Here is a 27,484-nt window from a genome sequence, read left to right on the forward strand (position 1 = left end):
TTCCTCATTTGTTCATTATCTAATACCGAAGAGTACTGTAGACTTTGTAAGTTGTCAAATGGCACTATGACAGTATGCCATGGGGCATATAAGTGTCCCTATAAGGGAAAGGAGGATACCATGTCTCACCTGACGACATGTCAACCCCCCCCCCGTGCGGTCCCCCCCTCCCCGAGGGTCACCTCCCCGCTTGTGGTTCTCCCTCAAATAGCCCCCCTTCCCCCCCAGGGTCAGTATGAGGTAGCAGCTGCTGTCCCCTGGTCACATGACCAGAGGCTGCCCTCAGAGAAAGGAGTGACAACATCATCAGATTCATCACAGTTCCCATTTACTGTTGGTGACCTGGAATCTTTTGGATTTGTTCATCTACCATACCAAACCAATTGCAAATTATATCAAGTTTTTCCCAATTTATAACAAAATGTATGCTGTAAAATGCTCCATTCATCCATTATTTTACAAATGTTTCCTCTTTAAAAGTGCTCTTCATATTCTTGGTCATCTCCAATGACGTGCTAATCAGTAGTATTTTCTAACAGAGGTGAATATAACAGTGCCATATCCAGCTTTATTTCTTGGTGAGGTATCACTAATGATCCTGTGAACAGGTGCTGTAAATTCTCTAGATGCAGTATTTATCACACACGTCCAAGGTATTGTCCACGGCATTGATTATTCTTTTGCGTGCAGCGAGTTGTTGCACAAGGAGAGAGCGGTTTTCCACAAATTGTTTTCAGAATAGGTGAAATAATCACAGAAACTGACTTAAGACAATGTGGACTTCTGACAAAATGTCAGACAATTTATACCTTCAGAACGATTTTGACAATAGCATATTTTTTGATTTTTGGCTCCATAGTTTGAGGTAATTGAATTTTTTTTTTTATGTAGAAAATGCATGAAATGTCTGGAAGAACAGATTCTGAGAAACTGACGCAATGTCCATATGGTTAACCACATCACACATAATCATAAGTCTTACGTTTGTCAGTTTGCAAACCTTAGATGCTGCTGTTGGAGCCAAAGACAATATTGCTGTGATTGGTTGAAATTTTCCTTGATCAGGTGCCACACCCGTCAGTTCTTCAATTTCAGTTTTTCTTCATAATCATGTAAAGAATGAATGCAAAAACGCAGGAAAAACAAAATACAATGAATTGCCAGTTTGAGCTACTGAAAGTACTAATAATATGTGAAGAAAAGCATATCGTAGGTGTAGGTGAAACTGTAGTAGAGCACAGAAAGTGGCACCTCTAAAAAAGGGAAATTGTTAAAATTTCACGGAATCTGAAAGGGGAAAAAAGGAAAATAAAGATATATCACTGTCGAGAGATACTGAAAAAAGAAAATCTGAGATGGCCAAAAGGGTTATTGGTCTTTATAGATTAAGAACATTTTGGAGCTTTGTTCAACTTGACAGATGCTAATGTACTAAAAGAATGTCAGTTTCAAATAGATTACTGATCCTGAAGAAAATTACTTGATCCTTAATTTGAAAACGGAAATTAGGCCAGAGTACCCAAACAGAAGTCTTCAAAAAACAAACTGAACTATAGACGTTTGGAAATTACAATTAGTCTTAAATGTTCAAGCCACAACACATTCTTTTAACAATCTGGGTCGGCCATGTGGCAACGATGGGCAACTGGGTTTTCCACCATTTGAATGAGCCAAAACATTATTTTTTAAGGACTTGAGGGCACGGTCACAGTGTAGTGTACAAAGTGGCGGAACACAAGACCACGTTTTAGACCAAACCTCTAAGATGTATTGGCACACAGGGTAATACATGATACAGGTAAAGCCAATGTATGTAAATCTATGTGTAAGATGAAGGTCACTAATGTAAACCAAAAATAACCGAAATTAGCTTGACGACACAGGGCCCTCTCCCAAAATCCTCTTTGGGGTGTTTTTTTTTGTATCACTAAATGAAAGTTTACGCCTCTTGAAAGTCTCTTGTAAAATAAAGTTAAAATGAAATAGAGTCACTGACAAAGTTCTAGGCGTTGTCCCGGATCTGGACTGGTTTGGCTGTCTGGTTGATGACCCAAGAGTTGTTGCACGCAGAGGGTGGTTTCAATCTGCTGGCTCTAGCTCTTCTCTCCTGATCACCAATGTTAAGGGCCTTTAGCTCCTCCCACTTCTTGGCCAGTGGTTCTTTTGAGGTTTGTCATCCATATCCCTCTTGTTGGCATCAACTGCTCTACAACCTCCGCACAGCTCTCCTCCACCAGGGGGTGGGGGGGGGGCACTCTTTCTCCTTGATGTGAACTTCTTCCTTCGGCCTCATTTATCTACTTCCTCCAGCCTCTCCCCGACTCACACTCTCGTTGATTGCCCACCTTTTACACCTAAACGCCCACCTCCCTTGATAAGTCATTTTTTCCAACCTCCTTCACAACAACTCTACTCCTTGAGATGACACCTCTCGTCTCCTTAAACTCTCTCCTCTCAGCACTCCTCTTTCTTGCCACTCTGTCAAACTTCTTCCTTAAACTCCTCTAACTCCCCACACCAGCAGACTAAGCTGTCTGCTTTCGAAACTAGGCTCTCCACTGCCCTGAGGTACCGCTAATGAATACAAAGGACACCTCTGTACCGAGTTCTATTCTGGTTTGTAATTGGAACCTCAGTTGGTGGTCATATGGTTTGAAACATTGCCGGCCAGAGGTTACATGAAGGCCTGCCACCATCTTACATTTCAGAAGGGCCATGTGTAGGTGTATAGTCTCACTCCCTTTCCTTAGAAGCTCTGGTGTCATTGCATGTGTGTGTCTGAGCCTCTGCGCTCTCCCTACATGCGAATATGGAGTCCGAAAAAGTCTTGGCGGCAGGGGAGGAATTTTGCAACATTAGTTCTACCTGCCTTGTGTGAATTTGCAAGTGGGTAATCCTCGTGACAGAGAGAATGATGTTTATTTCTCAGTTTACCCATTCGGTGTAAATCACTCATTGTTCAGAAGTGACTTTGTAACCGCTGGACTTCTGCAGGTTGCATGAGTAGGTCACAAAGAAAAAAATAAAAAAGATTTCTCTGGCGTCCATGCCAGAGAAAATAGTGGGAGGCTTCCCTTCCTACGCTGGAGTTTTGGCTATGGCTCTGTAAGAATCCAATTTATGGGAAGGAGTTTGCATAAGGTGTATATATCAGCTATCACTGCTGCTAAAGCCAACGCATTCAACACACGAATCTCTAATGTCAAATCGCACACTAAAGAGATCCTCGCCATCTTCAACGAGCTCATCTTCTCCCCCCCCCCCAAATACACCAGATGAAATAATCGAAGATGAAGCATGGTGTGCCAGCATTCAAACGGCCATGCTACACAAAATTGACCTTCTCCAAAAGAAAAATCAAAGACCATTGCAAAGCACTACCTCAACAGACAGACAGGTACCAAGCTTTCTAACGCCTCACCCTCCTCATCCAAGCCCACCATACTGGACTTCTCTTTCAGGGACGTCACTGAAACAGAAGTTATCAATCTACTAAAAAATCTCAAACCCTCCCCATGTAAAGGCGATATCTGCCCACCAAAACTTGTCAAAGACTGCGCAGATTGCTTTGCGCCGCTCTTTACGGCTTTCATCAATGTGTCTTTTTAAATCAGGCATTATCCCAGCTAGCCTCAAAGAGGCTTGGGTCCGGCCCCTCCTAAAAAAAACCTACCCTCGACCCCCTACAACCGAACAACTACAGACCAATAACCACAGTGCCATTCCTCCTGAAATTACTGGACAAAGCCGCACATTGCCAAATCCAGCACTTTCTGGAAACCCACTCCATCCTTGGGACGAGGCAATCAGGCTTCCGGAAAGGACACAGCACAGAAACAGCCCTGGAGGACCTAAAGAATCAGATCACCCAAATCATGGACAAGGGCAAGCCAGCTCTCCTGCTCCTTCTAGATCTCTCAGCAGCTTTCGATCTAGTTGACCACAAGACCCTCACCTCACACTCTGCCAACTTTTCTAAAGAATAAGCTCTATGGGCCACCTCCTTCCTAGAGGGAAGAGCCATGAAAGTCTTCTCGGACATCGCCAACGTCACCCCCACGACAATCCACTGCGGGGTCCCTCAAAGTTCCTGCACTGCACCCACACCTTACAACTTGTTCACTAAACCTCTTTTTGACAAACTCGACTCCTATGGCATCACATACACGAACTACGCGGACGACACACAAGTACTTCTACCCCTCTCAGGTTCATACCACGACGACACAAAGGCACTCCACTCGATCTACGTCATCATCCAGGCCTGGATGGCAGTAAATGGCCTCTGCCTAAATTGAGACAAGACGGAAATCATGATATTAGGTCAATAGAGCACCCTAGACAAACTGGACATACTGTACGCTAACTTCTCCATTGACAACTCCATCATCCCCCGTCTCCACAGCGGTAAAGACACTGGGAATATACATAGACTCCTCTCTCTATCTATGAACAGGCAAGTCAGCGCAATCACCTCCTCATCTGCGCATACCACTAAACTCAAACGCCATCAAGCCTTACCTCTCCAAACCCAACTGCCTCTCCATAGCCAGAGCAACCATTGGAGCCAAACTGGACTATTGCAATGCCCTCCTAGCGGGCACATCAGCAAAAAACCTAAACGGACTCCAAGTCACACAGAACAATGCTCTCCGGGCCGCTCTCATCATCCCAAGAAGAGAGCATATCTCCCATGCCAGACATTCAACCCAATGGCTCCCGGTCAAAGAACGGATCACACAAAATCCTCACCCTCACTCACAAATGCCTCTCTCTATCTGCCCCTTCCTATCTATCAGAGACCATCTCCAAACCCTCCTCCGCCCGTCCCACCAGGACGCAATACACCAACCCACTCTGCATCCCACGCATCAAAAAAGCCAAAGGCGGTGGCCTAAGCTTCCCCTACATTGCCGCCAAGACCTGGAACGCTCTTCCTGCAGACATTAGAGCAGAAAACTCGCTCCCGATTTTTCGTAGGAAACTGAAGACCTCTTTCCTTGCACAATAATGTGACCCCTGCGAATCCATGTAACTATACTGCATTGCTATTTGTACATATACCATATTTCCCACTGTAAATAATGTATTTTGTTAATATTGTATTATTTGTATTGTATTATTTGTAACCAAGATATGTCTGTAACAAGCACCACGATGCCCCCGGGCTGACGTGCGCTCTACAAATCTGAATAAACCCTCATTGCTTATTCTAGTCAGTGGCAAGGGTATGGGTGGTGAAAGGGTGGAGGCCTTGGTGACTGTCCCCTTAGTGTCCCTGCTAGGGTTGGTACGAGGGGATCGCTCTTGGGACTATCCCCTTGAAGACCCTTCCCATCATGCGAGGTGGAAAGGTGCGAGTGGCCCTGCCTTACTGCAGTGATTCAGGGGAGGCGGTATGGGGATCCCCATACTCTGCCCCCCAAAACCAGCATCCGCTAGCTTGAAGCGGGCCACTAGCCCCTCCAAACACCCCCACCATCTATGCCCAAGGTCAGGCAGGGGACTTCGTCATAGCACTAATAGTTTGGAAAAGCGGAAAGGGATGCGAGGGCAGAGCAGGGGAACCTCATTTCAATGTTAAATGCATTGTTAAGTATTTATTGGACGGCAGGATATGGCAATAAGAACAGGGAAGAGTGGTGTGGCGGGAGGGGAGCAGCCGGAAGTCTTTTCTTAGTTGTCCCATTTATCTTTCAACCAGAATATATTAATTACATTTGGACTTGTGTTTTTGAATGTATTCAGTTGCACTTTCAAGATATGTATGTGGCGGTTATATTGTCAAAGGTTAATACTTTCAAATGTGTGGTTTGAAACGCATTGCCTGCCCTACACCAAGAATCCTCTTGTCACAATGATCTGAACCCAGGTGAAGTAACAGACCGCGGCCATCTTATTGCAGCTTTGCGCCAAGTGAAGGGCTGGAAGCTGCGGTGCTTAGAAAAGGATCATCTCCTGCGCCCTTTCTGAATAATGAAACGGTCCATCCTGGCTCGGCGCGTTTCTTCAGGACCGGCAGATAACCACTAAACAAACAGCACCTTTTTCTCCAACAATAAAACGTAGAAAGCAATCTCCTGAAACAATGAAGCGCGCCTGTCAAGCCATTCAATTACATCACGAGGCAACGTGACCACAACCGTCCTAAAAGAGAGAGGCCAGGCACTCTTTCACAGCCTCGCCTACCACCGCAATGAGCATTAGGAGGCCGGTGAAGATTGCAACCTTCACTGAAAAAAAATAAAATGGCACACAGTCAAAGCAGCACTCCACTGCCACGATGGGCCACAGACTGTATAGTGCATAATGTCATTTTCATACCGCAAAGACTTTCTGAAGGACGTTTTTCAGGAAACATTACTCAAACACATCGCTTTCATGAGAGACCGAAATCCGGCTCCATAAATCGCAAGCGCTCGTGGCTGCTTCGTGACGTTTGAGAAGCAGTGCGAGTACCATATGGTGAGCGCAGTTTCTCATTAAGAATAAATATGTACATTTTAATTACCTAATGTGTTCGTAGCGAAATTCTTTTCCAATCCATCCTCAGTTTGTTCCCTTTGGTTCACCATGCACCCAGCATTATTAATCTGTAAAAAAGAGCATTTTTGTAAAATAATGTGCGAACTTTGACGTCAACAGAGCCACAACACCATGTAATAAATAGTTTTCTAAAGGGGCATCTTTCTTCAGCCCCATCACATTGTACCAAGGCCTACACTGGTTTACAAATGCTTGAATTACAATAAACAACTGGAATTTAAAAGTTAATAATAACCGGGTTTTAAATGCTTTTGTTTTGTTTACATTTTTCGTTTTGGTTATAAACCCAGTCAATTGTAGTTATTATTGCAGAACATCACTTAAAACGTTAAAAAATAATGAACACAGCATTGCAGTGACGGTTGGTGATTTTTAGTTTGGGCTATTGGGTGTCGCATCCGAAACTACCGCTTTAGAGTAGAGGTGGGAAGAAATCGCATATGTGGAGGGGACACAATGCTTGAAGGTGTGGTTTGGTCATTTGCCCACCCATTGACTGCCATGGCCATGCTAATCCCTATGGCCATTCCCACCCAGTTCCTGCCCCTCTCCACCCAAAATATCTTCCCATGGAAACGCTTTCCGCTCGCTTCAATCAAGGCTTAATACTCGTGGGGCCTGCCAATGTTTTTTCAAAGCGACTTAATTGGGGCTGTAAATACGCTACTGGTGTAATACAAATGTCTAAACCAGGTCTGTCTTCAGCCACTCTACTTAAAAGCACTATGTCAGTCCTGCACACTGAAGTCCTGTTAAAAACAAGCATTGGCAAAGGCAACAATTTTGGCTGGTGTATACGCATTAGGCACGTGCCAGGTACTGCTATTAGATGTCCAGGTATTGGCACCATTTTGCACCTCCTACCACCAATGGCCAATTAATGCCAGCCAAGTGCCATTCCCATGCCTACACAAAACCCAAACTGTTGCCATTGCCAATGTTGGTTTTAAAATGGCGGTGCAAATGTGTTTTTTTTTCCTGAATTGGCCCCTGAAAGCACAATGAGCAAGCCCATACCACATTCGGGGATTCACGGGTGGTGGGGTGTCCCTTTAAAATAATGCATTTAAATTGTGCATTTTACTGAACAGCATTCTGGAAAATCGAGTTACAAAATTCGGTTTACAATTGTTTCTATAGCCTAGTACATTAAATACTCCAATAGACGCCAGAACATCAATGGCACCCAGGAGCATTTAGGAAAACTGCCTCAGTCTGGCTTTGCCCAGAGAACAGTCATTAGGGCAATTCCAGAATGTATGCCAGCGGGGCCCGCGGGCCGACTTTCAATTTGGTTGTGTGTGTCCATAAGTAGAGGAGGCTTACCCACAAAGATGGCAAGCACTTATCTGAAACTCCGTGCATCCAAAGCGGAATCCATCCTTCCAAGTTAGCCATCTAAACAGGAGGCCATCCAAGGCACGCGCCTCGGCAGATTCACCCCACCCGCCCCCCCCAACCACTCCAGTTCATTATTGATGGCAATCTCTGCTCCGGGTAACATAGCAACAAAAAAAGGCCATATCACGTTCACGTGGAAGATGAAACCCTTCTTCCCACCAGAGGATTTCTCGAAAAGTGATCCTGACAAACTCCCACCTCGACTGAAGGAATGCCCTACTGACCGGTGTTCACAGCATCAGGTGGGATGCACTCCTCTAAGTCCTTTGCAGGCTCAAGAATATTCTGTCAGGCAAAGGGAAAACCACGAATCAGGCGTTTCTTTTGTTACACCCCGGCGTTCTGGAGCACTACCTCAATCAGGATCCTTGCAAAGCCCCTACAGTGCAGGAAGGAACTCAGGACCCTGCTCTTCAGGGAATTACAGGGGGTGGGGGGAGGCGCAGGGGTGGGGGGGCGCAGGGGAGTCACGTAGAACCTGCTACTCAGGGATTACACCTCCCCTGTAATTTGGGATATCCAAGCAACTATAACTTGCAACCACCCCTTCCATACTCCTCTTAACCCCAAATTACTTGTGTAGGCAGGGCTCCACTGCTTCCTAGATAGGCTTGCGCGATATACACCTAGATACAAATACACACATGCTTCAGAGGTAGCGGTCTATTGCAATTTAATTGGGTCTTTTGCAGTACAACCTCTGCCACCTTGGCATCCTCTTGGTGCTCAGTTCTGCAAGCGAGGAGGTTGGAGTTTGTGGAGAGAAGGGAAAGATGCAAACCCTTAGGGGTGAATGCAGGAGACTTGAAGCACCCGCTATTTCTGTGTGAGATTCTATCAGAGTAAGGTCACATTTGGTTGGTGCTACTAGAGGTGAGCTGCAGGTGCCCATGGTATACCAATAGGTTTCATCCAGAGAGCACGGGTGCTTTGTGGGTGTTGTGCTCTGGCTGTGTGGTTGACAAAGTGAAGAGAGGTGAGCGTGTAATTGGGGATTGTTCAAGCGGCTGGGCTGCAGCCATGCACTTTTTTGCTGATAGGCATAGAAGGGTAGTACTTGAGGAGTTAGTTCGTGGCTGGAAAGGAGCCATGTCCAGCGGAGTAAATTTGCTGAAAATGTTAAGGGGGACATGACATCTAAATGAAAGGTGCCCCCGACAAATGAATGGGGCCAAAATGGTGTGCCACGAAAGTTGGGGATGGACAAAAACCAGTGTCCCCCTCCCGCTAAAATTACACCAATGGCCATGTCCTGGCTGCTTCGTTACTGGTGCTCTTTTGATTTAAGTTCAAGGCTTGTGGTAGTCCAAAACGACTTGTACGGACTAAGCATTCTCTTGTTTATCGCGTATTACTGGTTAGTTGCGAGTTAGCAGCCTTAAAAGGCCGTTTTCCTATTTGTCCCTCTGATGTTGTCAATCTGGTGTGCATGCCCTTCTGTGTAAGTGCCCAGATTGTGGCATAGTATCCTAGCCTCAGGGGACTGTGCTGTGGTCAGTTCAGATGAATAAGCCATACCACAAAGGGTTTCTGTCTTATTTCTCAATGTTGCGATTATCTGAATGTGATGGACTGCTATTTGGGGAGGATGGGATAGCCTGAGCTTTCACGATTTTTATGGAAAAGATAATGATGCAGGCAATTCCTTTCTGAAAGCAGAATCTACAAATCAGACCCCACTTTCATAATGCTACATGTCAAAAAGTAAGAACAAATTTGAGCCGGTAAGATAGCTCAGCGGGTTTAGCGCTCATTGCTGTGATCTGTGTGTGATCTGCAGGTCGCAGGTTGGAATCCCAGCAGGCCAACTCAGCCGTTCATCCTTCCGAAGGTCGACAAATGAGTACCAACTTCAGTTGGCTGATATTGTATGTATATATGTTCTATGCTATACACTTAGGCGTAAGCGTTATATAAAAAACACAGCATTATCATTATGTACATTACTAGGACCTCCCAACAGCCCTAGCAGCTTTGCTGCAGTGGCAGCAGGGTAAGTTCAAAGGTCACATCTATCTGTATTCCTGGACACAGCTGCTGGAGCACAAAATTACCACAGGCAAAGATGGCTTTTTAAAGAGTCTTCACTTCGGGTTAAAAATGTTATAATTGTGCATCCTTGCAGCCTGGTATCAGTTAATACAACCTAAACACAAGCCATGGCAAGGTGGCTACTGAGGTTACACAATTAGTCACAAGCATTGGATGTCATGGTCAACTCTGTGAGCAGTGACTCATGCATGACAAGAACACGTGTATTCGCCGCCTGGCCTGCTTGTACCCACAATCACCATATGGGACTCAGCCCATTAAAAACCTTGTTTGATCCCCCTGGGGAGTGGTCAAACCCGTGTCTGGGAGGTTGCCTACAAACAGCTGCTTCGAATATAGCCCTGTAAGGACAATGGACATCTCATATCAGGGTGGCGATTACTGGAGAGATTTAGATACATTATACTTAAAAACGAACGAACCAGATATAAATACAAATCCAACACAAATTACCAGGGCGATTGCATAAACCTAGACCCACTGAAATGTTCTCTACACCTTTTAATATGTACAATTCATGTATCAAAAATAAGTAATTAAAAGTCATTCATACAAGACAAAAAACAGAGTGATACAAAGGAGGGAAAGTGTGGTACTTTGCATGTGCATTCTATTGTAGAACGTTGTGTATTCACAAATTAAAGCCCTTATTACTTTACTCGGCTTGTTGAGCAGTGTCTATATATTGCACTACTATATTATCAGTTTGCCGACACAACAGTGTTTTGGCCTCATGGGCTGCTGAATGGTGCTCTTATTACAACAGCCTTCATCATTACAAATGTGTTTGTTCTCATCTTCCTCGTGTGGGTTCCTGTGTTCAAATATCATGCAATTTCATTTAGACATGTGCACGTCTGGCTGGGTAGCATGGGGTTGTCCATGCTTGGCTGTGTTGTATCTTATTTTCCGTCTTTGTATAGCTTTTTATTCGTGTTCCTGAAAAGTGGTTCCAGCAAGGCTTTTCCTCACAAGTTTACTGGCGTTTATTCAAGCCAGGGATCTTTATTTTGGTGTGCCCATCTATTGTACAGATAATGCCAGCCGCCAGTACTTCGTTACTGGTGTCCTTTGCGCTGGAATTGAAATTCCTCAATTGCAAAAGCTGCTGCAGCCAATGATTGTTCACAAGGATAATGGCCTCATGACTTGATCCAAGATCCCGCTGCAATTTGCTAGTGGTTGTGTCCCAAGGTAGTTTTCTGTGTGAGCAATGCGGTCATTACCACTCTATTCGAATGGGAATATAGGACGAATTCTGCACTGTAATCAGGGATTCCGAGAATGCGTGCCGTGCATATTGCCTCATAATTCATTGAAAGCTTCTGTCATCTCATTTGTCCAGGCTATGTTACTGTCATCTTTCTGAGCTTCCTTCAGTCCTTTTAGAAGGGGTCTAACGAATGTACTGTAATCAAAGACCTATGCCCTGCAGTAGTTGCAAAGGCCCAGAAATGGTTGCATTTCCCCCCTCACTGTTTTTGGTGCAACTGTTTCCATAATCACTTCTGCTCTCTCAGGTCACTTTTCCGCCTTCTTGGGATTTGAGCTGGCCAACATACAAGACCTCTTCCTGACAATATTGAAGTTTTTCCTTGTCCACTTCATACCCCTTTTCTGCCAAGAGGGTCAGCAATGTTATGGAGTTTTTTCTGCATTGTTCCTCCATCTCACTGCACACAAGAATGTCACCTGCTTACCGGATTACTACGCTGTTAATGTGCATCTTTCCTAAGTCCATTTGAAGGACCAGGTTGAATATTGAGGGGGGACTCACAGTACCCCTAGGGTAAATGAGTGGGTTTCCACTACCAGTTTCTATATGAAAACAAGGTCAAGTCTTGTGACTTCACATGAAGAGGGAATGAAAAGAAAGCATTCTTTAGATCGATCACTGTGAAATACCTGGCTGTGAATGGAATATTGCACAATATTGTTGCTGGGTTTGGGACCAATGGGAATTCCGCTTCAGCAATATTGTTTAGGGGGGCATAATCGACAGCCCCCCTGTTTATCTTTTCACTAGGTACACTGCTGTGTTAAACAGGGGCTCTATTGGCACTAGTATTTTCTGATGCACTAGCGTGAAAACCGTCGTAAAAGCCCTCATCTACTTCTTTTGACATTGGATACTGTCTCACTCATCGTAGAATTGCTCCTGTTTTCAGTTACTGCACCTACTCCTTTCAGTAGGCCAACATTATATGGACTGTTGGTCCCGTTTACTTGGTACCAGTGCCAAATGTTCCCGGAGAAATGACGGTCTTTTTTTTTTTTTTAAAATTCATTTCCATTTTCTGCGGCATTTCCGTGCTCTGAATTCTCATCCAATAAGTAAGGCTTAAAAAGAACATGATGATCTCATCTGAATCATCATCTCTAAATAGTTCCTCGTCTGCTAAATCAGTTAATTCGTGTCCTTCATCTAGGGCCATCACTGCCCGCCAGTGTTTTCCCTTTGTCGTCAGTCTTGTGAACAATCACCCTCTCTTCTCTCACTACGACTTCCTCTATTTCTAAGGGAATCACTCGCCCCTCGTAATCCATAGGTATCTCTGTCCTGAATAAGAATTCTGTGGGTATTTGTAAGGTCTTCCCCCTTATCCCAGGTAGCCATGCTAGCAAAAGGTGTACTCCGTAGTGAAACACTGATGTGTCTAATGGTATGCTTCGCTGTACCTTCTGGCTAAGCAACACTGATCTGACTTCTTGTGCATTCATGTAATGAATCCCTAGAGTGGAGCACACTATTCCTTAGTCAGTGAAGGAGATGGTCATGTTGAGCTTGCTCATGTCCATTACCATTATGTTCGTTGGTGCCTTGTGTGTATATAACAGTGGAATGGACAGGTCATGTTCTTTGATCGTGATGGGTAAGTAGTCTGTAAATAGAACCAGACGTGTGGCCCCAGAGAAGCCCTGTGCATTCATGGCAATGCCCGACATTGGGCACTTCCCCTCGCTAACACAGGACATGGTTGCCCCTGTATCTACAAGGAAGTAAAATGTTTTGTCACCTATGGTCACTCCTACCCCTGGTTCCTCTTGTGGGCCTGGTGTAACTGATGGGATTGACCACATCAAGTCACTCTGTGGGCTGTCCTATTGTGGGTATACATTACACTCTGTCCAGTGAAAGGGTTTCCTCCCACTATGGTCACACTCCCTATTCTGGGCGTAGGTGTCTGTGCTCCTGTATTTGCGTTCCATGCCGCCACAGTATTCTGTTGTACCGGCGCTTGCATCAAAGTTTGTTGTGCCTGCATAGGGACTTGCTGTATTTGCGGCTCATGCGTCTGATACTGTGTGAGATCATATATAATATTCAGGTGGTTCTGTACGGTACGATACGGTGTGGGATATGTTATCCCCCTCTTGGGTCCTGCCAGTTCTGTTGCATTCCTCCCCTGCTTCTACATGCTCAGGAGATATGCCCCATTTTACCACACGTCCAACAGTGCTGAGGCTGTCCTACAGACCTGGGCTGTCCTCCATTAAACCCTACTCCTTGTGGATCCTGAAACCCCGCCACCCCTTTCTCGCAGCCAATAATTATATTCTCCTCTTCCTGCAAAGTTCCCTCCAAGCATTGCCTGTGCGTGCTGCGCCTTTCATGTAGGCACCCTTTTCCCACTCGTCAGCATGGCCCCTTAACTTTGCTTCTTCTAACTTTTTCATCAAGTTTCTTTCCGGCATTTTCTTGCATTAATCTACAATGGTGAACTTATGATTAATTGAATCTTGGGCCATGGCTTCGCTCCCATTCTCACCAATTTCTTCAGTTGCTTTTGCACTGGCTTGGGTAACCCCCGACAAATATATGATAGAAAAATGGCTGTAGTCTTGCTACCTGGCTGCCTCGTCTCTCTTGAGTCATTGTTCTGGAATCTCCTGAATATAAGCAACAGGATCTTCGTCATTGCACATCTTGCGCTTCACCATTGCACGGATGTCCGACATATTGCAGTATTGCACTCTGAGCGCTCTCCATGCATCTTCTCTGCAATTAAATGGCGCTTCATCATGAGCCGTATTCTGAGCTGTCACCCCGGGATACCCAGCTAGTTTCCGAATGTCGACCACTCTCTCCCAAATGGTGGCAGAAAGCAAGCCTTTTATGTCAACCACTGCCAACATCATCCCTGCTGCCAGTCTCTAGTTCATAAATTAATTTGCCCGCTCCTGAACAATTTACATCTCAAATTATCCTGGTCAATTTGTGTCCATGATATATTGCAACCCCTGCCCCCTTTGCTAGAATATGGGAACTGCATCAATTTTGCACTATAGTCAAATCCATTCACGCCCTTTGCTTTTTGCAGCAGCATCTGTCATGCTAATTCTATTTCACCGTGGTAAAGTTCTCAACCTGTTTACGTATGGGGTTGTTTCTTCCAGATGACGTGATCGCCCCTTTGGACGTTTAGGGTATGCTATAGGTTCCGACATTCTCCCTTCTGGTTCTTCTATGTCAGACCACCCTCTCCTTCTCTGGTCCTGAACTTGTGGAAGGGCCTAGTGTGGCCACTGCCACATCCTCATTTTCACTTTTATGCCCTTCTTCATCCGAAAGCATTATCCCACAACTTTCATCGCTTCCTCCGCCTTTTCCATCTTCAACATTTAATTTGATCAGGGAGCTCATTTTGTACTATCCCCTCAATGCCCTTTCTAGTAAGCTCCCTTCTCCTTTCTGTGGTGCTCCCACTACACTCTCCATCTTCTGGACCGTACCAGTATCGCTCCTGTACTGGGGAGACCCCCGGCCGGCCCATAGAGTCAGGGTTTGCTCCACAGTACTTTAAGACAAGATAGCTGCACCTTGAGATGGATGGGGGTGCAGGTTTTCTTACTCCAACACCAATCAATAAGGACAATTCAATGTTTGGCAAAGGGGAGTCCGTTTAATGACAAGTGCATAAAACGGGGAAACATGGAAATCAACAGTGATGCGATAGTCCGTCTCGCTTCAACCCCCTCCGACTTCATACAAAACATAACTTTTATACTCAAAGCGCGTCATAATCTGACGTGTAACACTCAAAAGTTAACATGCAATTCTATTGGTTAGGAAAAGGTAACTAAGATAGGTGCTATATCTGTATATGGTAACAGAGTGAGGGGATTGGGTAAACACTGTCAGGTGAGCATCTAAGCCCTTCCTTCAAAAAGGACTACCGTAGACGTCACTAAAAGTATGATGTCTCATTGGTTCTAACTAACTATAGGGCCCTACATTATTTGGTCCGTTGCGATTGGGTTGGCATCAACCCCATGCCTAAATCTCCACTTTGCTTAGCAGCACACAGAACGGTCAACCAGGTGCAGGGTGTCCCCCCAATTCACCCTGCCTTTCTTCAATCAATCATCACTGTATAGGTTATGTGTCAATTAGTTCAGTGTAGTTGGCCTCGAAACTGCATCTTCTTATCCTGAAAAGGTTCCGATATCTGTCTGGGCGAGTGCCAAGCGTAGTTGTGAATCAGTGCCTCTTCTAGCTCGGGTGGTCATGTGCCACCACACCATGGATTTGCCTAATTTCTTTCAATTTGTGTATTTGATTTTCGTTTCACCTGCCACCTGCCTGCGCCTTCTTATCTCTATTCTTCAGAGGCAGGATATTCTGTTCTTAGCTTCAATTAAAAGTAGCTACTGCTTATAGCTTATATTGATGTGACCTTGGCTTCTCTGGCACGAGCTGCCTCTGCCGAGTTTCGATTCAGCTTTCTTTCCTCGTGTCTGCTAGAATATGAATCTTCTTGCGTTTGGCCTAAAGTAACCTGGGTCGGTTCTGCTTTTTAGTGCAAAGTGGACTAGCACTTATATGTGCTTCGTTTTGAGGTAGATTGTGTACAATGGCGCTTGCCGTGGTCCATCTTCTACTAAGCATAGCAAGCTGCACTGTTCTCAGCTTTCTTGCAGTTACAAGCATATGTACAGACATTAGCTGGTTGAATGTCTTCATCCTGCTTACAACTTTAAGCTTTTGTATTCTAGCATCGCTTTCTTATTATAGGTTCACGACATCCTTATTCATGGCGTTTTGTCTTTTCGTGCCATCCTTTGGTTGTCATTTCTTCTATGGGTGCATTAGTCCAGTCCTTCGTGAAGTCACCATTCGTCTTCCATTAAAGACTTTTTGGTTTCTTCCTGTACAGTAGTTGAGCAGTCTTCATTTTGTCTCATTTGCTGGTAGGGTTTTCTCAATGGGTACCTTACTGGCCATGGTTGTCTGGTTATTGGTACTTCAATAGGTGTTGTTCTTCTGATAGGCACTGGGCAGAGCCCTACTGCGGCTCTCTGCTGGTTTATTTGCTCCTCGTATGTCACATATCTCGGTGTTAATGTTCCTGGTACTTCAAAATGGGTGACTCGAGTGCAGTCTCTGTTTGGGACCTCCTCTACACTCCCCCCTCTGGGCGATTCATCGACCACTTCCACTTCTGGATTCATCTTACTTGGTTCTTCTCTATTCATCTTCACTTCATCTTCTGGGTTGATCCCCTCTTCATCTTCTGGGTTTGTACATGAGGGTTTGAAGTAGTGTCTCTTAGGAGTCCATATTTTTATCACTCCTTTCAGGGTTCCTGCTGTCCTTACATGTTCGTCTTTGTTCCACGTCATCAGCTGACATTGTCCATTTGGGCTGCAGTAAATCCATTTTCCTTCAGAATTTCTGCGTTTTCTGGGATAAAGAAACTTTGTGCCTTCTGGTGCATGCTTGCTAGCCTTCACAAAGCCCCTTATTTCTTCATCAGCCAGATCTCGGGGCTTCCATTCTGTTTTGACATCAATCATGATCTTCATCCCTATGCGTTTCTTTGTAGTTTTCTGGCATTGCGAGATTATTATCTTGATGACATAAAATCCTAATATCATCACTAACAGGGCTCCCAAGAATTTGAATGCATCCGCCATCCATTGTGGAACCCATGAAAACAGTGATCCAAACCAGCTGTCATCATCAACTTCGTCGTTTTCATGGATCATTTGGATCTGCATGTTTGTTAGCATAGCAATAGCTTCTGTTAAAGTTACATTTTCCTCGTCGCAAGAAGGTATAAACGTGCAACATGATTCTCCTATTTTTGCACAAACTCCTCCATCCATAGCTGTGATCATGTCAAGTACGTATCTGTTCTGGAGAGTCAGTCGGATGGCCCTTAACTCTTACTTCATTGCATTGAATCCTTTTATGGTCGTGTTGATGGTCTGCAGTAACTCCCATCTGGTTATCTGCAACCATTTAGTATTTACTCCAACTTGGATTTGTGGCATGAAAATCATTGTGAACACTGATGAGGTGAGGCTGAACAGCCTGTGTTCAAATGGGATCCCATTCTCCCTCTTCATTCAGGTTATTGGTTCCACAGATCTCTTCTTCCTCAGGTGAGCATCTGCTTTCGGAAAACTGTCAATATTCAGGTCACTTTTCAGGATCACTAGTGCTGGAACGTGGACATTCACTATTGTGCATATGCCTCCCCAATTTTTTGGCAGTCTGATGTATGCTTTGGATCCACATGCCCAATAATGATCCATTATCACTGCAGTCCCATGATTCATTCCCAGAGCCTCAAAAATTAGTCCGCAGTTCCGATTCTCCCCCATTTTTCTTGTGCCATTGTTCCTGAAGCATAATTTCGGGCTTTCTATTTGCACTATCTGCAAGGGTCCTCCTCTGTCTTCGACCCATGTCAGTAATTTTGTAAGTTTGGGCCAGAGTGGTTTGCACAGCCTTTGGGAGTTTTCAATTGCTTCCTTCCAGGCTCGTACGACCATCCATGCTCTGCAGATCACTACTCCTTTCTCCCATCCATCTGGTGAAAGCACTGTTCCCCAAATCTGCATTTGGACTCTGTTTTACCAAAATTGAGCCTCCTCTGGAGTTTTTCCTTGGTTATTTAGTCTCGGGTTTACTTCCCATTTATTCCTGCTCCTTTAACTCCAGGCTTCTCAACCGGATCACATGGTTCCTAGTATGAGCTCCGTTTCTTGTCTTGATGGCCTGGACATAATCATCTTCATCGGGATAAGCTGTTTGTTGCCCATATTAATGAGGCATCACTGCCCATGAACTGGCCTCTGGTATGGCACATTGCTATATGTGAGAGACAGTGTGCCGTTGGGACATCAATTTCTACAGCCACGAAGATCTTGGACTTACCCATGCTACACTGTAAGAGTGCACAAACGAAGAATTCTCCTTTGGAATTCCGTCTTCCAACTTCCTTCATGTGCTGGTACCAAATGTTGTTACCTAGGTGTGCTGTGCTATCCAAGTAATCGTTCAGTTCATTGTCGTCTTCATGCATACTTCTCTTGATTCTTAAGGTTTACATATAGTTTGCCATTACATCTCTAAATGCATCTGGCTCTTTCTTGCTGGAGGGTTCTGAGGTATCCTGGCCCATGGTGCAGGCTTCTTCATCTGTGCCATTTTATTTATTTTTTTATTTATTTTTATTTTGAGTGGACAGGAGCCGGACAGCTCTTTGCTGGTCCTCATGTATCTTTTCTCTGCAGCGTGCAAATGCCCATTCCAACCAGCCAGACACTGGTCTGTATATGGCTGTATTGTGGAACTGGTACTTTTCCCTTGTGTTGGAACATGTATGCTGGGTAATGTAGTTTCTGTGGTTTTATTTTTCAGTTCCTCATGCAGTTTCCTCGCTCTAGCCATGTACGGGAATAGTAAGTCTACTAACATTTGTGTCCTTGCGGAGAGTTTTTCTGAGGCCGTTTCTGTTTTCTTAAGGGTTTCCCGATATGACTGCTTCTGTTGGTCTTTCTCTTAATTCTTTGTTTTCTCACACCATCTTCTGTGAAGATTTTTATGGCAGGCAGTCTCATCTTCTCTGCTTACTTTCGTTTGTGGTTCTGCGGTCATTGACACTAGGCCTGTTTCGTGTGCATTCAGTGTGTGTGCGTGTAGTGTCAGTGTTTTTTCTTCATTTCATGCTGACCCTGTCTCCGGCTTTACTGATCATTCGTTACCATAAGTGGGTGTATATCACTATTAATCACGTTCATTTCAAGTTCATTTACTCCATCATCAGATTTTCTAGGGACTGGAATGACTATATAAGGTCTGGGTGCTTTTGTGGGTTTCATGTGCGTATCATCAGGTGGGTGCAGTGAAATTGAAACGCTTCGTGCACCAATAAAGAATGCAGTTCTGATCGTTAGTGACAGTAAAATAATGATAAATACAATGCATAAGTACAGTATGCTCCGATAAGTTAGGCGACAGCATTTCTTTCCAGAGAAGCGGGAGTACATCTCTGCTTGTGGGAGGACCAGGTTTCTGCTCTGCACCCCCATCTCAATTATTCGCCGAATGTCAATGTTATTATTTCCTTAACCAATATTGTTTTTCAAATACGGCGTTTGCAATTGTTAGAGGGTTTGCAAGTGCCCCCACCCCCCTCTTTCGAGTGACAATTGTCTCTTATTTCCGGATACAGTTCTTTTGCTAGGCTATGGGGAAAATCAATTTAAGTAATACTTCAGTGAGCCCACTTTACTGTGCATGTTCAAAGTAAGCATGTTCCCAGTCCACCCCCCGAATCTGCTTCAGTCCTGAGGACATGTTGTACACTGGTCGGTATGAAGAAATAGGGAAAAATAACAACCAATGTAACAACTGGAGTTCTTTACTCTGCTCCCTCGATCTGTCCCTCAGCAGAAAGTTTCACGATCTTCTCCCAAGGACTCGATGGAGATTGGAAGTTTTGATTTGAGCTATAATACTATGCAAGAGCATGTTTAGCTGGGTACACTTTACTGGATCTCCGAGAAATATAAGTACGTCAACATTGATTGGTCTTCCCACTAGCTCTGGAAAGTTCTCAATGAGGTGAAAGAAGACGTTGTATGCCAATCTACTGTCTTCTGGTGACAAGGACATTTGTCATGTCTTGCTGGGTTAAGGATTATATGTATTTTCCTTTATGTAAACAATGTCTGAACTGTCCGGTCGCGTGGAGTGCGAACAAAATGACAATCTTATTCAAAAGATGGCTCAAATGTTCTGGATTTGCTGGATCTCGAAGAAATGTGAGTGTGTCCATCATTCTTCCGTCAATGGTTGGACAGTCTTCAATTATGCGAAAGAACAGTGTGTTGACAAGCTCATTTACTTCCGCCTTTGTTGGGAACATTTACTTCTTTCTCACTGTACTCAGGCAGTATCATTAATTGTTCAGCAATGACAGTAAGCAGTTGCCTTATTATTTGTTCATTTTCAGGGTCTTGGAGAAAGTCTGACACTTGTGAGTCTTCCTACCAGTGACGGGTATGATCTTAGCACTAGGTTGAAGTAGGTGACCACGTCCTTTGTGATGTCCATTGTGGGACACCATAGGTGCTTCCAAATAGGGTCTCAGTGCTGAATGAATCGGGATACTGTATTGGATTCCAATGTAAATGCCCTCGGTCAAAATTTGGCGTAGTCTCTCATCAAGGCTTCAGAGTGCCTCAGTCCAAAGTACAAAGTCAACAGACTATGTTGTGGCTTACCCGTGCAATTTTCTTCTTCACCCTGCAACTAGGATGCACAGTGTCCTTTTTTATGTCCTTATCCCCTTTTTTGCTTAGAGGAATGTCCAAAATGAAGCCACAACTTTTGCACAAAAATTCCTTGTCTTTGACTAGCTGGTCATGCGTCCTTCCTCATCATGGCTCTCGTCTGCACATGCTGTGGTTTATCCCCGTTGCTCATCGATACCTCTCGTTGGGGTGCAGACAGGGGGCCTTCTCCGATGTAGGGTTTGATATCTGCGAGAAAAATCCATGCTCTCCTGCCCTGTAGCTTCACAGCGGACGGAGTGCAGTCTTTTATGATAAAAGGACCGTTGAATCTTGGATCGTCCCACCTTTCCCTTGTATGGTTTCTCACCAGGATGGCATCTTCAGGCAAGATGAGTGGAACACGTAAACCTTGAACCGAGTCTGACACAGTGTCTCCTTCTGTGTTCTGTGCTGCGCTCCACACTTTTCGTCGTCGTTACAGCTGGTCTGTAATTACAGTAAGGCAAGAGGTCATACAGCTCAGATAGTTTTGCATTTCAGACCCTAAAACCTCTCCTGTTGGGCATTAAATCTAGCTCTATCTCGGGGTGTCAGGGGAGTTCTCCTTCCTGTGGCGTAAGAGAACGGTCGGAACTGGGTTGGTTCTGAAGAGCATACAGTGCCAGTGGAAGGCATTGAAACCATCCCTTTAGAGTAAGTTTCAACTTGGCTATTCTTTCCTTTAACAAGCCGTTGAGCTTCTCACAGATCCCATTACCTTGTGGATGATATGCCGACAAGAACTTGTGCTTTACCCAGCAACAAGCTGATCTGCTCGAACACTGCATTAACAAAATGAGGGCCATTATCTGATCTCATGACTTCGCACACCCCCCCCACCTGGGGAGCACTTCCCCTCACAAAAAATTTGGCCACGCAGGTAATGTTTGGGTGTGTACATGGACCTGCCTCTAGCCATCTAGAGAATGGACACACCACAACAATTAAGTATCTGTACCCGTTACATACTTGAATCATGTCGACGTAATCGACATGCAAGTGTTGAGAAGGCCCATTTAGCCTGGGGATGACTCCTCTCATTACCTTTAATGTGTGCCCAGCGGTGAATTGCTGGCAGATTATGCAGTTCACCATAAAGAATGCAACATGCTCAGCTAAATTCGGTATGAACCAGTCTTCCGCGAGCATTGCTGCTAGATTCTCCTTTGTCATATGCGCCGGGTATTGTAACTGCTCCAGCACTATTTTTAATAGGGCTACAGGTATTACTGGTTTACCAGTGCTGTCTTGTCACACAAACCGTCAGAGGGGTTTAAAGAACACCCTCAACGTTTCCACAGTTTCTTCTCTTCCTGCGGTGCCTCCCCTTGGAGTGCCATGAACTGTGTTTGCCCCAAATTGTTATAACCTTCAGGTGCGGTTTGTGTAAGCATCATTAGTCCAATGGCATGGATAGCTTCCACTGCCATAACCATCTCTCTTTTTGATACCATTTGCTTGGCTTCTGTGTCTGCTGCTTGATTTCCGAGAGATAAAATCTGTCCCTTTGGTGTGGGCAGCGCATTTCACGACCACTATGCCCACTGGGAGCTGTAGTGCCTTAATCAGCCTATACAATAGGGCTGCGTGCTGCACTGGCGTGCTGTCCGCTCGGAGGTAGCCCCTCCTTTTCTAGGGTGCTAAGCCTGCATGCACGGTTGATGTCACATAGGCGGAGTCACTGTACACTTACTTCCTGGTCTGCGTGATTCTCAATGGCGAGTATCAACGCCAATAATTCTGCAGCCTGTGCTGAATAATGAGATAGTATTTGTGCACCAAGAAGCACTTGAAACTCTCCATTCGCTGTGTGCTTAAATCACAGCAACGCCTATGTATATTTGCCCATCATTTTGGTTGATCCTCAAAGACCCGTCAATGAAGACAAGCTCTCCTCCTGCCAAGGCATCATAGAATCCTTCATAATTCGTGCAGTCATGCATCGGCTCTCCCTCAGTGACTGGCTCTGCGATGAACATAGCTGGGTTTAGTACCTTACATCGGACCAATTTAAATCGATGGGTTTGATATGATCACTTCATAAGTAGAAGCTCTGAGATGTCAATGTGCCGTTTGGTTTCTCTAGAATGGCAAATAATGAGTGCTCGACGTACAACGTCATGGAGCATCCCATTACAATGGTTGTTGCCTTCTCTATGGCGAATGCTGCGGCAGCTAAACTTTGTTCGCATGGGAAGTGGCCTCTCATTACTGGGTCCAGATGCCCACTGTAGTATGCCAGGGGCTTGTACCCCAAGGAGGTTCTTTGAGAGAGCACTGCCGTCATGACGCTGCCATCTGTGTGTGAAAACAGGAAAAATTCCTCTGCATAATTGGGAGTTCCGAGAACTGGAGCTGTACAAATAGCTCTTTGGAGTTCAGAAAACCCCTTCTCCATTGTTTCAGACCATTCAATCTTTTCTTTCGTCACTTGGGCCTTCTTTAGGGCCTGAAGTAAAGGTTTAGTATAAGAGCTGTAGTTGAAGACCCATGCCCTCACATAGTTGCATTGGCCTAGAAAGCTCTGAATCTGCTTTATCGTGTGAGGCTTAGCCGTGTTAAGTATGGCTTCAGCCCTTTCTGGGGTCACTTTCTTTCCTTCATGTGAGATCAGCTGGCCTATGTACAGCACTTCTTGTTGACAATATTGTAACTTTTCCTTGTCAACTTTATATCCTTTCTCAGCCAATAGTTGAATAGAATTGTGCCTGCATTGCTCTGCTGTTGTGCTGCAGATTAAGATATCATCCACATAGTGTAAGACAACACTTTCTATTGCAATATTTCTCAAATCCATCTGCAGGACTCTGTTGAAAATAGACGGAGACTCACAGTATCCCTGTGGCAGCCTTATGCTTTTCAGATGCATTTGTCTGAACATGAATGTCAGATCTTGTGAGTCACGGTGCAACGGGATTGAGAAAAACGCATTTTTCAAGTCAATCACTGTGAAATATTTTGCCTCAACGGGTATATTACATAGAATTGTGGCCGGGTTAGGGACTAAAAGTAACTGCCTCAATATTTATTAGGCTTAAATCCTGAATTAAGCGCCAAGACCCTCCCTTTGATTTTTTGACAGGATACACTGACATATTACATGGTGACTCTGATGTCACCAAGATGCCCTGGTCCATCATGGCAGAAATTGTCTTAGAAATCCCCTCATCTGCCTCTCTGGACATGGGATATTGTCGGGCTCTTGGTAGAATTGCTCCTTCAAGAGACCCATGTCATAGGGTCCGGTAGTCCACACTGAGACAGGCACTTTAGCTATATCGTCATCAAAATATTCAGGATGTTTTAGTGCCAACATCATTCTCTGTGGTACTTTGCTTTTAAATCATCTTTACCAGAAAGGTGAGACTTACTTCTATCATTGTCTCTCCCATTTCTGCTTGTTCTTCAAATAGATTGTCATCGGTGACGACAATCACTCGATATCCTTCTTCGATGGCGATTGTCGCGCACCACTGTCTGCCCTCGGTATCGTAACTGTCAACCAAAACCACTCCCTCCTCCCCCTCTCACTGCAGCTGTGTGTACCATCAAGGGAAATACTTCTCCCTCCTCCTCATGCATCGGTATTCTTGGTCTAAATAGGAACTCATCAGGGGTTCTCATGATTTTGTCTCAAAGGCCTGGCAATCCTACCATAAGCACACGCATGCCATATGCGAACATTTCTGGCTCTAATGGTATGGCCCTCATGGCTATGTGTCCAGAGTATGCTCCAATCATTTTGCATACATTTGAGTAGTGCATTCCTGGAGTGTAACATACTATGCCCTCCTCGGTGAACAAGATTGTCATGTTCAATTTTGTCATTAAGTCTCGACCCAAAATGTTTACTGGTGTGACATGAATATAATAAAGGTACATTGATTTCGCACTCTCCTATGGAGACTGGGAGTGCGTTTGTAAAGGAAACTCAACTGAGCTCCTGTGAAACTGTATCTATGGCCTCGCCTGACAAGGAAAACTTGCCTTCACATATGCACGAGTGTGTTGCACCCGTGTCCACTAGGAAGGAATATTCTTTACCCCCTATAACGACATCCACCCTAGGTTCCCTGTGAGGGTCTGGTGTCACTGATGGGATAGAGCACATCAGGGTTTCCAGTGAGCTGTCATAGTTCATATACAAATTTGGCCCACTGTGTACTTGTGGAATTCCCCAATTCCCATTGTTCCCCTTCCAGGGTTCGGAGTTTGTCCTGTGCTCATTGCCCGACACTTGCAACGGTGCCTGTTGGGATTGTCCTTGTTGAAAATTGCCCATGCTCTGAGGTTGCACTCCTTGTTGTGCCCCTGGTGCTTGTTGCCCCGTGTGATTCTGTGCAACACCCTGTTGTAAAACTGCAGGTGGATTCACCATGCCTGCTCCCATTCCTTGGCCGTTCTGTATCATGCCTTGATTTCTGCATGTGCGCGCCAAATGCCCTGTCATTCAACACAGCCAACATACTGGCTGTGTCGGATTATTTGCCCATTTGACATATCCGGGTTTCCATTTTGCATGTTTTGGAAGCCTCCTCGGTTATTTTGGAAACCTCCCAGATTGCTCTGCCATCCTCTTCCCCTAAATCCTCTTCCCCGTGGGTAAGATCCTACGTTACCCTAATTATTCTGTTGTGGACTAGCCACCTGCTGCATGCTTTGTTCAGCTGCGCTAGTTAGCATGGCTCCTTCAAGAGCATACTTTGATAGTTTCTTCTGCACCAATTTCGCTTCCTTACCCTTTCGAGTTGCTTCCTTTTGCGATTCTTCTCCTGCAGCAGTCTACAATAATGTGCAATAGTCAACTGTACTTCAGCCCAAGGTTTAGCCTCAACTTTCTTGAGTTGTTTCTGCACCAGTTCTGGCAACCCTTGGCACAATATATGGTAAAACACAGGTATTGATTTCGTCCAAGATTCATGCGTTTTGAGCACTCACGCGTCTTGGAAATTCTGTATATAAATTAACGGATCCTCAGAATCCTTCATTTTTCGAGTCATAGCTCCCATATCGTAATTCTCTGGGCAAAGTACTTGTAGCGCTTTCCATACTGCTGCTCTATAATTGTTAAATGGCGCTCCGTCATGTGCAGTATTAATTGTGGTTAGGCCAGTGTAGCCTGCTCGTGCCCACACATTGTCTGCTCTCTTACCAAGTATGGCGATTAGGAGGCCCTTAATGTCCCCTATAGCTAACACGTTTCCTCCTGTCATTTTTTCTAATTCATGTATCCACTTTCCGGCTCCCGATGTCAGCATTGGAAGCTTGTTTTTTAAATGTTCTCGATCCATGTGTGGCCATGGAATATATTGTGGTCCCCCCCCCTTCTCTAGTAGCGGAAATTGGAATGCGTAGCCCTCTTTTTCTTCTCTCATTGTTCTCCTGTCTATTGCAGGGGTAATATTCCCACATTTCCATCTACCTGGCAATGTACTTAGTCTGTCCACATAAGGCGGTGAAGACACCCCCCCCCCCCCCGACCATGAGGTACTCCTCCGTGGCTGATTCTGATGCCCTTGGTGCAGACTCGCTAGTGTCTGACCATTGCATCCCTTTTTCTCTTGGGAGTCATCTTTTGCTCTGCCTCACTTCTTCGCGCTCCTCCCTTTCGGAGTCAGACATCATTTTTCCCCCCAATTCACACAACTTCTTTTGTCTTCATTGTTTCTACTGATTTCTAATCTATCCAGGGATAGTTCCCTATTCCCACTACTTTGGGTGACATCCTCAGTGTCCTACAGCTGAGTGATTTCCAAGCGCTCATCCTCCCACTCTCCTTGGGTTATTTGTTCTAGCCCCATTTCATCATATATTCTATCGGTCGTTTCTCCGATGCTTCTGGTGTCGAAGTCATCTTGAATATTTGCCCTAGACATACCTGGTACTGAATCGTACGCAGGAAAGAATTCTTAGATGTCTTCCCAGTCTACAACTGGATCTGGTTTTTTAACCCCCCCTCTCCAAATACTCAAGATCACATGCTCTCTGTCTTCGCTTGCGTTCAATATCATCAAATTCTTTGCGCTTCCTCGCCTCTTCTCTGACCCCATCTTCTTCCCTGCTCTTTTCATTTCTACGTTCATCTGCCCATCGAATATCCTCATCTCTTCATCTCCTTTTCTCATGCATCCTTTGCTCTTCTTCTAACCTTTGCTGTTTCTGTCTTGATCGTAGGCTGCTCTTGGGTTGCGATCAAGCTGTTTTTTGCTTTTTGACTTTTTCTTTCCTTCTTATCCTTTCGTCTCTTAACTCCTTTTCTTTCCCCTTTCACTGTGTCTCATCTAACCTCTCCTTTTGTCTTGAGTCATCAATGCCTTTACCATCGAATTTCAATAAAATGTGTCCTGCCATCCATTCGTCTTTTGCGAATGCTATCTCATCAGTTCTTTCTTCGCTCCCTTTCCATCTCTTCCCTTCTCTCTCCTTGTCGAGAGACGCACTTGTCTGTGCCTGATCTTTCCTTTCATCATCTCGTCTCCCCTTGTCCCTTGGGACTGCAGAGGTAATATTCTTGTCCTTATCCTTCCCTTGATTTCGTCACTACTATGTGTAGGGGACTCATATGCGGGGTTGCTGTACCCCGTGGCTGCTTTAAGTTCCCTCAACGGGTATAATCCCTCGTCCTTACTTCCTTCAATTGTCGTTTTGTCATTAAGTATCCAATCTGTTGGCGGCTCTTCCTCCTTTGCCGGTTCGTACATTTTCCACAACTCGAGAACAGCAAGGCGTTTTTCTAACTTCTTGCCTGTATATATGTGGCATGGAAATATGTCGTCATATGTTGCAAGACTGCTTTAGATAAAGACCCATTCTGTGGCCATGGCATAAATATCTTGTGGGCGGTACCTTTAACCCACTCCGTCCTATATTTCTTTAGCTTGGGTGCATGTTTTGTCAATTGCTTGCATAAGTG

The 27,484-nt window shown here is 44.9% G+C and overlaps 1 protein-coding gene across 1 annotated transcript in view; it reads right to left on the bottom strand.

Annotated features, from left to right (window-relative positions):
* DHRS12 (dehydrogenase/reductase 12) overlaps positions 1-27,484 on the bottom strand; it is a 294,416-nt gene that overhangs the window by 159,676 nt on the left and 107,256 nt on the right. The window contains exon 5 of the mRNA XM_069639734.1: positions 6,512-6,593. Within this exon, the coding sequence (XP_069495835.1) occupies positions 6,512-6,593 (82 nt within the window). The remainder of the gene's footprint in view (positions 1-6,511; positions 6,594-27,484) is intronic.

This window comes from Ambystoma mexicanum, chromosome 7q (assembly GCF_040938575.1).
Source record: "Ambystoma mexicanum isolate Mex_15411 chromosome 7q, UKY_AmexF1_1, whole genome shotgun sequence".
NCBI classification, from domain to species: Eukaryota; Metazoa; Chordata; class Amphibia; order Caudata; family Ambystomatidae; genus Ambystoma; species Ambystoma mexicanum.